The sequence below is a fragment of the Sparus aurata genome, chromosome 12 (assembly GCF_900880675.1).
Source record: "Sparus aurata chromosome 12, fSpaAur1.1, whole genome shotgun sequence".
Taxonomy (NCBI): domain Eukaryota; kingdom Metazoa; phylum Chordata; class Actinopteri; order Spariformes; family Sparidae; genus Sparus; species Sparus aurata.
The window spans coordinates 13,970,852-13,984,533 of record NC_044198.1 but is presented as its reverse complement, the minus strand read 5'-3'; the positions used below and the strand labels follow the sequence as shown (position 1 = coordinate 13,984,533).

At 40.9% G+C, this 13,682-nt stretch overlaps 1 protein-coding gene across 4 annotated transcripts in view; it reads right to left on the bottom strand.

Annotated features, from left to right (window-relative positions):
- strbp (spermatid perinuclear RNA binding protein) overlaps positions 1–13,682 on the bottom strand; it is an 87,675-nt gene that overhangs the window by 14,131 nt on the left and 59,862 nt on the right. For all 4 annotated transcript variants that reach the window (XM_030434750.1, XM_030434751.1, XM_030434753.1 and 1 more), the window contains 10 exons: positions 11,880–12,138; positions 8,576–8,709; positions 7,630–7,725; positions 6,939–7,050; positions 6,171–6,268; positions 4,060–4,165; positions 3,232–3,315; positions 2,396–2,604; positions 580–732; positions 261–395 (listed from right to left, as the gene is read on the bottom strand). In XM_030434750.1, the coding sequence (XP_030290610.1) occupies positions 261–395; positions 580–732; positions 2,396–2,604; positions 3,232–3,315; positions 4,060–4,165; positions 6,171–6,268; positions 6,939–7,050; positions 7,630–7,725; positions 8,576–8,709; positions 11,880–12,138 (1,386 nt within the window). The remainder of the gene's footprint in view (positions 1–260; positions 396–579; positions 733–2,395; positions 2,605–3,231; positions 3,316–4,059; positions 4,166–6,170; positions 6,269–6,938; positions 7,051–7,629; positions 7,726–8,575; positions 8,710–11,879; positions 12,139–13,682) is intronic.

Genomic DNA, 13,682 nt, shown 5'->3' with positions numbered 1-13,682 from the left:
GACCTGCTGCAGGAACCAGGTTGAGTGATTGACTTTACCGGTGGTCAGCCGGTTTCTGTGTTTGTGTGTGTGGCTTAGTCTCAGTTTTCAAATAAATAAAATATATATCTATCTATATCTCTATCTCTATCTATCTATAGATATAGATATATAGATATAGAAATCATATATTATACATATATTATATTATATTGCATATATACTAAAAGGGACAGCTTGAAAGATGACAGGAGGCAAAGTGTGGCAGGTTGGGCTCTCACCTCCATAACAAAGCGTTTGTCATGGCTGCCTCCACTTTCAGAGATGAGTTCGTATTTGAGGCCTCGTCTTTTTTCGTTTAGCTCCATGACGGGGTTCTTCCCACTCGCCGTCAATATGGGACCCTGAGTTCGCACCTGGGTAGTGAAAAGATCAATAATCATTCATTTATTTAAAAACATCTTTGTAGCTTTATTCGTAAGTGCACAGTGGACAGTTTGGATACATTTTAGGTCCTTGAACCACAGTAAATGTCAAATTCTTAACCACTTCAAATTAAAAAAATGTACACCTATGACTTCACACAACATGTTTCCTCACCTCCAGTGTGTTGGAACTGTCCGAGGAGTGTGTTGGGTTATTGCTAGTGTGTGATGATGTCTCGCTCTTCCCCTCGCCGTCCGACTTTTCGTCGGAACTCATGGGGTCCAGGTCTGAGTCGAAACCTGTCGGGTAGCCCATTGCCTGGAGAACCTAAATAGGGAAGATGATGATACAGTTAAGAGCAGACAAATGGCAAATAAGAGACACTAAAGATAGTGAGTGACAGTGATAGTGACAGTGAGACCAAAAGTAGGGTTACACTCAAAAGCAAGAAGGTATAAATAGGGTTTCTGCAGGTTTGAACAAGTAGAGACTTTTTAAGACCAATTTGAAAATTAAAGACCTACACGAAGTTCGAAAAGTAAGGAAAAGTGCGGTCCGAGAATTACGTTCAAATATAACAAACTTTTTACATCCAAATCTGTTGCCAAAATGTTTAGCAACGGTGTTCAAAGTCCAAAGCAACACTGCTTTTAACGTCGTAGTTGAGCCGAAGATGGTTCCTCCAAACGTTCCTGGTTACTTCAGAAAGAAAGACAACAGAACTAGCTGAATATTACCAACACATTTCCCCAGAACAAAACAAAAAAAAGGTGACGACGGAAGCGATAAATTAACATACACATTTAAGACCTAACTAAATGTAATTTAAGACCTATATGCAAAATATGGATATATATTTAAGAAAATTGAGATTGTTAAATTTTAGACTTTTTAAGACTTTTTAAGACGGTGCAGAAACCCTGATAAATCTGAAATTCTGAACTTTAAGTTGCAGACTACAAGTACGGTAGAAGATCCAGAGGTGTCCTTGTAAAATCTAGCCAGATTTTAAATGACAATGTCCTCAGTTAACCGGGTAACATCTTACATAATTTCTTTTCTATTTTCTTTTCAACAAGCTCACTAAATCTGATGAGATAGATTTTACAATATGAAAACAGTTTCACACTGATACCTTAATGTTCCTCTGTGTGTGTTTCGAAATGATCAGCATCATCAACCACAAAGGCACAGTCTGCTACCCAGGGAATTATGAATAGAAAACAACCAAAAAAGCTTTTGTGGCAGTCTAAATAACTACAGTTCAACAAAGTATAAGTCCAGAAGCAGCAATACTGCAGCCTACTGTAGCAATACTGCAGCCTAAAGCACGTCCTAACATAATAAAGTTGAGCCATACTCACACAATGGTTACAATAAAAACATTACGTACATAAAGAGCCACATGAGCCTACTACATGTCAGCGCAGAGAGCAGCAAAGTGATTCATTCATTCATTAATCAATAATGTAGGCAGAAAAGAAAAAGAAAATGACAATTTTTTGACCCAAATGGATGACTGTTTACATTGAGAGAAACTGAGGGGGAGAAACACAGGGAGGGAGGGGGAGATCAGAAGGTGAGTACAGGAGAGAGAGAAAGAAAGTGAGTGAGGAGGAGAATGCAAAAGGGGGAGCGAGATGGGCAGAAAGAGCCTTTTATGGGAATGGAGCGTATCGCGGATTATCCCGGCTCTGTGCTCTGGAGAGCCTCTTTGTTCACAACCACTTTGGGATTACATGGATTTGCCCACCTCCATCCTTCCTAACACACGAACACACGCACACACGCACAGACAAAACATTTGTATAGATACACACAGGTTTGGCTGCGGCTGGAGCTCCGAAAGTTCTTCAGGTAGCCAAAAAAGAAATAATCATGTCTCTTTTACATAATTGTGTGTCTTTTATCATTTTGCTGTCCTGTATACATCCCAATAATGTAAACAACATAATAAGACCCACCTACTAAACTTCATTTTCTGTCTTACCTTGACGGCGACGTGGAGCTTAGCGGTCTTCTTGGAGGATCCCGATGCTTCGTAAACGGTTCCGTCCAGATCCACAGACATGGTGAAGACCGGAGCGTGAACCGGGCCCGACTGGGACAGCAGGCGATACTGCAGCCCCGGCCGGATCTGGTTCAACCGCATCAGGGCATTCATTGGCTGGTTGGAGTCTATGGCTTTACTGTCTAGGACTAATGCAGAAAAATGGGGAGAGATATAGTTAAAGGAGAATTAGAGCATATTAGGATATATTTAATAAATGTTGGTAGGGGATGTAGCAGTTATCCAGTAGGAATAGGACAGACTGGGCCATTTTGGAGATACCGTAGGTAATAAATCATGTTTTCTTAAGGTTCTTCGCTCCCTTGCTGGTTGTTTTCATGATGAATAAAGGTGCTTCTCTATTTTCTCTCTCTTTCAATCACTTTGCTCTGGTTTGCCGATATCTAAAAATGCCTCTCTGTCTCCATTAGTGGTGGTTCATCTTCTACTTGTATGAAGAAAGAGCTGGGGATGGTTGGGTGGCCTACTAAAATGTGAACAATCAATACTATTGATTTGCCTCCACAGGATGGAAGAAAGATGGAAGGGAGAAAAGCAGACAGGGAAAAAAAGCAAAGAAAACGGAGACAATGGGAAGAGAAGCTTGGCTGAGGCATTGGGCAGCTTCATTTTCAGTGCTTTGGAAAGGAAACTTTAAAAAATGTATTTATTCTCATCCTTGCATTTCCTTTCTTTCTGTTTTTAAAATGGATTGGGGTGAATAAGCAGTAAATATCTTGACGCCATCGCCTTTCTTTCCTCCTTTCTTCTTGTACCTTTCCTCAGATTCCTCTTCATTTTCTTGATGAGGTCCTTGTCATCCATCGTTCCATCCTCGTACGGCCTCTTCAAACCTAATCCTGGAAAACAGTAAGAGGGGGAGACACAGAAGGTGAGGAGGGATGCTAATCAATCACCAACTACAAGAGATGTTTATGTGAACACACACCAAAACCACCTGTGTGGGACGGAGAGAAAGGGGAAGGTAGAAAACAAGCAATATATGAGGACAAGCATAAAGATGGATAAACTAGCAGACAAAATAAACAGGGCAGACAGGCAGAGCAACAAACAGTCAAACAACGAGGAAGACATATAAGCTCCTTTCCTACATGCGCTGTAATCTGTAAATGCTCTGGCAATTATCCATGTCAGACTCATGAGGAACCATAAAGGCTCAAGTCGGTTTTCCTTGAAAGTCGCTTTGAAGATCTGCCAACTTTCTCTTGTGTGAACAAAAACAGAAACATCTCAGTATAAAGCATTTGCAAGTTAACAAGACTTAACTGAAGCTGACACTGAAAAAAAATACAACAAAAAAAGGGAGGAAAAATATCAAAAAACATCATATCTCATCGTTTTTGTGATGTTTAACAAGTCAGCAGTATTGACAGTCCTGTCAGTGCTGGTGTGTAGAAAAACCAAAGGTCACGTCATGTGTGACTCTGATAACTGGAGTCAGTAACGCTGACAGACCCAAAAAGACAAGTCTTCACACAGTGTGTTAAATAGATACATACAGAGAGAGCATAAACAGACAGCCAAAGACAGACAGATATGTTGAAGTAGACAGCGCAGACAGGCAGTCATACAGGTATACACACCTTCTTTATCAGACCAGGGGTATTTTTGTGATGGTTTGTTTGAGGGAAGAGGCTCCATCTCCAACACCTTGTAGATTTGTCCGAATGCCATGAGTCTGAGAGCGTGCTGTAAAACACACACACACGCACACACACACACACACACACACACACACGGGAAAAGAAAGAAGTTAAGAAGATATATTCAAACTGTACTGAGTATGGACATTGACAGTAGCGCTGAGACATTAAAAGGTTCTTTTGCAGTTTTGTACATCCAAGTTCGATTTTTCATTTCCCCTAATGCCCCTTGATCGCATCTGTATGAGAACTTCCCTGCCTCCTAAATACCCATTTCTCTAAAAGCCAAGTAAATCTGACTGTAGCTGCTACATGAACATACATGAAGTTGTTCTCCTAGATATGGCAAGTGCACAGTTCATAGCTGATTAGGTCACAGAAGAGACCAAAAACAAAATCTTTTTTGGTCAGAAATGTTGTAGCTGGGGTTTAGAAGTTGTGGCTGTCCTTTATGTTCCTCACAATTCCCTAACTCTTTTGGCATAATAGCTCTATTCAATTTTATCAAATCATGTTGTTTTCATAAACCATTTGATTTGTATCAATTCATCGATTATGCGGAAGATGAATAAAAACACGAAGAGAAATAGAAGAAGATAACTTTATCAATACCTTCTGAGAAATTCTTTTTTTCTTCTTCTTTGGTTCAACCAAATTACTTGTGGTCAAAATCATATTGTTGTGCTTTAAATGCATAGACTAGGTTATTCTTTGTTTCTTTGTCACATAGTTGGTAAAGATTGCAGCCTTTGATAACATTTTGTACAGTTTGTGTAGTTTGGACTGTGTAGCTTCTTTACCTCTTCAGCTGCTAAGAGATGGGCTTGGTTTGTAGATAATGCAAGACTGCAGTTGAAAATTTCGCTTTAAACCCCACACTCTCAATTTGCAACACAGACTTTCTGTTCTAGAGCTCAAGCAAAGAAACTTTAAAAGTTTAAATTAAATTGTAAACGTTATCCTGAAGCATTTTATTCTCTAGCTGACTCACTTGAGATTGGATCAATTAAAGTTATATTACAGACCAATGCAAAGAAAGCAATGCACTTTGATTAGTTAAGTGAATGCCCAAGCGTTTTCTACTTATATCAAAGATAGATTTCTACAGACATGCAGTCTCATATTCTGTTTTTACTAATGCAGCTTGTCTGGTTGAAGAACTGAGACAGACAAGATGTTAAGCGAGAATATTCAGGCTGATGTTAAGATATTTATCTTCACAAATATTAGGTCAGACCATCTACAAACATAGAAGCGCATAGGCAAACTTCTATACATGCATGAACAGAAACTGGTGCATTAATATTGGCAAGATCTGTGCATTAATGGACGTCTACGCATATCTGTACAAACTTGAGTTATCTTGCAACAGACAGCATCAACTTTGCACATACTACAATGATCAGTGTGTCTGTGTGTTCATTTATCACTCTTACTGTACACATCTTCAACCTACACAAACAATCAGAAAGGTATCCAGAATGGCACACAGTGGCTCTGCTAATACAAATCCATTAGTGAGGTAGAGTGTCTCAGATATTCATGAGGCTCGGCGTAGCTCATTGACAGAACAGTTCCCTCTCTCCTATCTGCTCTTGTATCTCCTCCAATACAATTATCCCCATTGACATTCCAGCCTCGTTCAGGCTGTCTTCAAAGGAAATGGACGGCAGGATTCACTAAGCCATGCGGCTCAGAGGCTGCCCTGCTCAGTCGAGTGTGTGTGTGAAGAAGGACAAGGCGCACACACGCACGCAAAAACTGTCCTCAGGGTGTCAGAGATGGATTTATGGCCTTCAATGGCAATAGTTTCCCACACCAATCATTAAAATTCAGCGCCATGCAGCTCTTCCTGCATGTGCATGCTCACACAAGTGTGTGTGAATGCAGATTGTGTGCCGGTCGGGGCGGTGATGGGGGCTTTCTGTCTGGTAATAGGTGTGTTGCTTACTGATCCCCACACACTGACAGCTCAGGGCGAGTACAGCTGGGTGATAACAACAGTGTCTTTAGGCTGACGTGTGTGTGTGTGTGTGTGTGTGTGTGTGTACCTGTGCGCTGTAGGTAATGGCCTCAGCCTGCTGGTCGCTCATGTTGGCTAGTGTGTTTGTTGGCTCTTTCTCACATGGGTCGTGTAAACCTGGACCACCTGGGGGAAGTGACAAAGGATGACACACACACAAACACACAGACAGTTATTGTCACTTTATGTACTGACACTGCAGCTCAGCAACATTTAATTAGGCCTCACTGTCTGGAAATAACAGACAATGGAAATTCTGACTATTAAAATGGATGACTGCAGCAACAGGAAGATTGAACTGGTTAAAGTCATTGTGAGCCCTTTTAACCAGTCCAATGTAAAAGCCTTGAACTGTGATTTATCTTAAATTCGAATACTGTGGATGACTAAAGATTCTGTGGCATACATTTTACCCTGAAATTAAAGTTTGCTATTAGTCATTCATCAGTCTGGCTTCTTAAACTATTTTACCATTCTGCTTAAACTGAACTTGCACTTTTGAATAACTGAATTCTCTCCAAGGACACGCAAAATGTTGTAAAGAATCTCTTCAGCTGCTCCTAATTAAGATGCTTTCGTAATAATGGCTTGCTTCAGACAGCTGTGCTGTGCTGGGTCACTGAGCCATCACTGGCTCACCCTCTCATAGAGGAGTGGCTCAAAAGTGTGCCTCGCTGTATCTGCTCATCTACAAAAATTTAGCATGTTCCTCAGATCTGCTCACCAGCAATGGCAAGAAATTGAATGTCAAAATCTTCCCACTGTGTTTATTCATGCATGCACCATGGCTTCGTACCTGGTAGCAGAATGCCTGAGGCCAGACACTCCATGACTCGGCGCAGCGCCTCTCCAGCCCCGAGAGGTCTGTTGCAGGTGGCAATTGCCTTCTCGCAGATAAGCTCTAAGGGCTGCAAGAAAGGATACAAACACAGATATGAACATAGCCAAACATGCACTTTTGTAACAGGGCTGCATTAAATGGTTAAAAAAAATCATACTGACATTATTTATCTAAGACACTAAGATTGTGATATAATTCATGACAAGCAAGAATGATGATTTTTGCAGCATCATTTTCATTTGTACTGAAAAGAACTATCAAAATCATGATGATGTAACACCTGCTGTGGTCTGTAACAACGCATAAACATGTTATGTTACATCTGAACAGTACTTATAGGACATATTGCTATTCTGATAATATTTCACTTCAGCCCTGCTGTAAAGACAAGATGATTAAATCCATCAACACATATGGTATAGGAGGTATGTAGGCATCATTCTCACTAAACATGATGAATGTAAAAGGTTTACCAGCACAGAGACTTTGTTTTATAATGTAAACCAGAAAAATCGCAATAGAAATATAAATATCCCATTACAGCATGGGAATGGAGGGCATTTTGTACTCAAGGTGGTGGTGGAACACTTTCTTTTTATTTCTTGCATTAGCTCTCAAAAACAGGTAATTACAGCCAAAGACTCACCCATCCCTTGAGAGGTTCCCAGACAGGGTGTCTATTGCACATGTCTCTAAGTATCCTGAGAACGATAACGCAGGACTTGAGCCCGTTCACTCGAGCCTGGGAGAGACAGATGGATGGATAGGATGGAGAGAGGAGGGAAAGACGGAGGGGGTTGCGAGATTAAAACAGAGAGAGGGTGGGAAGGGAACAAATTGAGCACAGGAGGAGTGATATTTGTGTAAACACATACAGATAACAGCCTGCTTTACACCACAAAGCCACATAATGAAGTGATTGTATTGTGTCTTAAACTCCCCATGAGCTCCCCATTTAGTTTACTGAACATGTTTTACTTAAAATGTAGTCTGTCTTAAAAAAAATAGCATTCTGAATTTTTTATTTTTTTTTGTCAGTAAGGTAAGTGAGTTGGGAGATAGATGGGGAAGAGTATGGGGGGGATCAAAAGGGAAGCATTGACATACTGTACAGAGCAGGCAGGTTCACATAATAGCCAAAAAGAAAAACAAGTATCAACCATTGCTTTTGTAGCCTTACGATACTTCCTATATTCATCTTTTTTCCAGTTCATATATAAGTGTGGAGTGCACCACTGTACAGTATATAGCATAAAAATACTTGACTTTTTGACAATCCGATTTCTAATACTTCGCATTTTTGCTCATGATGTTTTTAGGCAACATCCTGCAAACTGAACTGGAGATGAGAAAGAATAAAAACATATGTTGATCAGCTGTATGAATTAACGGATCATTTCTAATAATTCTAACAAAAAGTAATGTCAGTAAAAATGCTAATTAGTCCACACTGCTATCTGATCTTGATCGGTCTAAACTGTGGGCATAATAAGCACCACAGCTTCATCTGACAGTGAGTGATTTCCCTCTGGATGTATCGTCAGGCTACAATAAGCATCGGGCAGGAAGACAGGAAGTGAGTGGGTGCCGACCTGGAACCACTTGGCGTGTCGTAGCGCTGCCAGGGCCAACAGACATCTGTGTCTATCCAGCACCTCCCCCTCCTCCTCCTCCTCCTCCTCCTCCTCCTCCTCAGCCTCCACTCTGTGCGCAGCAGCACCCAACACTGCCACAAAACAATAACAACCCAATATAGAGAACGTGAAACACACACACATCATGGTCTGAGTGTGTGTGTTTGAATTTATTTTTTTTGCGCGTGTGAATGTATGCAGTCACACGTGAAAATCTGCGTGTGAATGCAGACATTCACACACACATGCATGGATACTTTGGTACATACAAGGTGCTTTTCATGCCATAAAGTTGTTTCTCTCCCTGTAGAAACTCTCTACGTGTCACAGAACTGCGATGAATGCTCGTAAAAACGTCCTCACTCTTTAAACGGTGTGTCATTTTCAACACTGTGATCAGTCTAACATGTGTTAACTGCATCACATGTTGACATCCTTATCATGTGGTAACACAGGATGAACTGTCCCCTTGTATGTTGAAAATTGCACACACTATTTAACAGTGATTTAGTAGTTTACATCCATCCAGTCACTGCTAAAAAAAAAAAACAGTGAAAGGGAGAGCAACCGGGGCCACACAGGAAGATACAACTTTGTGGAATGGAGAGCCCCCCCACAGACATACACCAAACAAATACCGAAGGAGTGTTTGATTTAATGATAGGGCATTGTTGGGACACATTTCACTGTGCCCAGCAAGGTAAATCAATCTCTCCTTCATGTATTTGAAGAGGATTTCATTTATTTTGATCCAGTCTGCACCAGGCAGGAGTCAAAATAGGTGTTTATTTTTCATCTGGATTACTTAAGGTGCACTTGATTACACAGAGTCGTGGAGAAATGGTGCAGAGAAAAGCAATTCAACACCCTGTCTGGGCAAACATAGAATCAAGCGCTCCTAAAGTAGAACTAAAAAGAAAAGAAAAAATTCTAAGATAGTTTGACCCAGTCTCAGACAAACACAACACAGGGGGGATCAAGGCAGGGTTTAGTCAGAGCATTGTGGTTGGTAAAAGAGGAGCATTCTTACGCTTTTTATATGTGAGCGTTTGATTCATGCTGCCTGACACACCAGGCTGGTTGAGTTACTACACTCTCACCCATTCTGTTACTTAAGAATCAGCACGAAGCCAATGATATGCAAGGCGAGTTGAATCAAACGCAGCTGTGTATGAATGAGTGCAGTTACGTGGGGTTTTCAAAGAGGGTTTATTGTGTGTGGGACCTGCTGGAAGTGATATAAGGTGCACCTAAGAGTCCTTTGGGTCTCCATGAAACACAACTAGGTAAATATTTTCCTCATCACTCTCCCGTGAAAAGAAAAGCCTTCCCTCAAGAGGTATTTTGCTGAAATGTCAGATGTGTCTAATGTGTGGTAGCACCACAAGGAGCATCTATCTCTCATTATCCCTGAACCCATCTGGCTGTTATCCTGATGCATGCAGTGATGTGTGTTTGTGTTTCTATGTGATATATAATGGTGTATTTCAAGGTCTGTCAGAGTTATCCCAGCTGCATGTGGGACCGCTCCGCGGCTGGTGGATCATTATAGTCTTTCTTCCTCCCACCATTCTCTCAAACGCTCTGCTGGCCTCTCCCTCACTATCGTTGTCTGTGTTGTCTGATTTTAAGAATTCTGTCTGCTATACTGTCTCCTCTAATTTACTGTCACAGCACCCGTTCTCCCTTTCTGACCACACAGAGCACTGAGCTCTATCTAAGCTTAAAGGACCATACATGCAATATATACACACATACAATTCATATTTAATAAAGCAGCCACTGAAACATTCTGCACACATGGGACTTATAAAGCAGAAGTGGACGATTTTACACTTATTCAATGTTTTGTGTCACGCTGAGATTTTGTAGATCTAATAAATTGCTAATGAAGTCCTAACTAGGCAGGAGTAGCTATAAAGATATATCTGTATATCTATTGAAGATTCTCATTTCACAGCAGTATTATACGATATAAGCTTATATGCCTCGCCCTAGGACTACAAAAGCCAATGAGTTACTGTGTAGACAAGTTACCCACTCTCTCTTCTTTCTCCTCTCTCCTGAGCCACTCACACACCATCATCCAGATGATTGATCCCATGTAACTCTCGAGCAGGGATATTTTGAGGTCACAAAATTGAATTTTTTTGCCCGCCACGTGAATATTTCCTTAGAAAAATGTGGTCAAAGTTCAAAGTTAATACCAAATTCACTGAAATGGAATGCCAAACACAAGTAAGACTATACGATGTGGACCCATTGTGTTTTCCAGCTTATAGGCGCAGTTACAGGTCATCTGCAGGCGTATTTTGTGTGTCCAAATTCTATAGATTAATGCCAGAAGCACTTACAGTTAAACAAATCAGCTTGAAAACTTTTAAAAGAGTCCAAATCCAAGGTTATACTCCATATGGTTAGAGTTTTAATTTACTTTGCACGAAACTGGGATAGGCATTTTAGGATAATTTGACATACATTTCCAAGGATAAGAACAGGTAAATTTGAACATCATATATATGTTATTCGTTGCATGATTCAAACGGAATCAGTAAATAATTTGTCTCTCACCATTAATTAGATATATTTTTTCCAAAATAAGTCCCATGGTTGTCCAAGAGAGCTGGAGGAGGGGCTGACTTTGAACATCACCAAATGTTGATGCATGTGTTGTTGTGTAAAAGCATTCGACTCTGCCTTTTAATATGCAACCCTACAGACAGGCTTACATCCCTCAACCCCCACTGCTGCCTGATAAAATCTGAGCAATTAGACATCCAATGTGACAAGTATATCCCTATCCTTGTGCGTGTGCATGGCTTTTCCTCCATGTGGTCGCATGCCTGTGTGCTCTTCTTGGAAAATACTAGTGGTCTTCTCCGTCTTGCTGTGGCACACGGCGTGATGTACGGCTAACCTTCGTGCTATCTCTCATTTCTCTCTAAGGCCTGAGTGCCTGGTTGGACGGGAGCCACAGGATGGATGGGCAGCTTCCTACGGATCGGTTATTGATTTCACTGGCCTGCTGGCCTTGCTCTCCCGTTCCCACCTCCCACAACCAATTATAACCAGTCTCTGCTACCCATGAAAATGGGGGGATGGGGAAGGAAGATTGCTATTAGACTTAACCAGTTTAGTTCAATGATTCGTTCTAAATGTTTCAACTTGTATGTGTCCTGTACCTGTCGTGTCTTGTGTCAGCGTCAGTTAATGAGTTAAAAGGGAAAAAGGGAGAAACTACAATTTATCGCTGTGTTCCTACCTTGTCCATTCTTCATCTCCTGCTCCTCCTCTTCCTCTTCCTCCTCCACCACCTCCTCCTTCTCCTCCCTCTCCTCCTCTCCTTCCTCCCCATTCTCCAACTCCTCCTCTTCCTCCTCCTCCTCTTCATCATCATCTTCCCTCATGGCCGGCGAGGTGAGGGTAATCTTAAGAGTGAGTTTGGGCTCTGTTGTAGTTTGTACCAAAATGGCCACCTCGGGCAAGGAGCTTGTGACCTCATATTTCTCTTCTGTCAGCTTCTGTCATGTGTCAAACAGACATAAGTGGGTGGTCAGAGGCCAAGGTCACAACACTCAGTGCAGATGAAAAACGAAGAAGAAGCAAAATGTATTTGCAACATCACCAGGTAAGACAGGAAAAACAATGTTTAAAATCATATTACTTTTTGAGACCCTAATAAGTGAAATTTACCAACACCATATCATCTATATATTGATCACATGCATGGAAAAAAGACAAATACAAAATAAAGAATATACTAATTTAATTACAGTAGGCCTAATCAACACAGATGGTATTATTTTATCAAATAAAAATAATATAAAACTGTGACATTACAACAAAGGGATGATTGTGAAAGAAAATCATGAAACATAATGTTAGGATGTGAATTGTTTCCCAGCAGCACATTTGTGAAATTGTCTTTCTGTATGTACACTGTGATTCTTCATTCTGGAGGAATCAATTACTGCTGAGCTCTGTGGTCAGCACTACGAGGGACTGATAATGAATTCATGTCAGCACACACAGTGGTGACATTACTCATTCGACACTGCTACAACAAGAATATCTTGCGACAACAACCTGCAGACACTTCAGCAAATGACATTTTACCCCCATAGGCAGAAGTAGAAACAGGTACACAGACTCATGAAAGCATTTAAAGTCATGACAGACTATACATATTTAATCAACAGAAGAAGTGTACTAAAACACAACATGTATAGTGTGTAACTGTTACTGCTATACATGCTTTTGCTATATTTGCTAGTGGACTCTCTTTGTAGAATATGTTGCTGGGCAATAATACGTTAAATTAAGAGTAGAGCAAGGGTTGGGGTTAGGTATAATATCTGGCAGTTACAGGTAGGATTATAAGTTTCCGAAAAATTAATGCAATGTCCTCCTAAGTGACATAAACAAGTGTGTGTTTGCAGGTGAGTCCAATTCTGCCTATGTGAATGGCGAGACGCAGAGGGCCTATCTACATCCCATTTGGCTCTGATGAGAAAATCAGAATCTCTGGTCACTGGGCCGAGACATGAGATTACTTCCCTGCCCACACACACACGTTCTTGTCGTTCTCTCTCTCACACCACTTAACTGCTAAAAGAGAACAAGCAGAGAGGAGGCACAGGGGCAGAATTTTATTCATTGAGTAATCTCTGCACCAGCCAGACAGGTTGGCAGGGTTTCACCGCGTTTGTAGTTAAAGCTAAATACTTTTAACAAATCTTTATTGAATGCAAAAATGTACCTGACTGCCACAATATATATGGAAACACATTATTTAAGGCTTTTACAAGGAGGGCTGAAAAGGTAGATTGTTTTCCCTAGATCAGATATTCCTCAGTTATACAAGCAAACAAGCCCAAGAGTTGAAGTCACAGCATTTTTCTGTGCACTGTTCTGTTCTGTTTTGTTTCCTGTGTGTATGAACATCAGGAGCTTAATTTCTGCCACCATGACTTGTTAATTAGGAAACATGACACAGAGGTAGTGACGAGAGCATTAATCACACGTCTCATACATACTAAAACACCTCTCGACTTCTCAATTGACA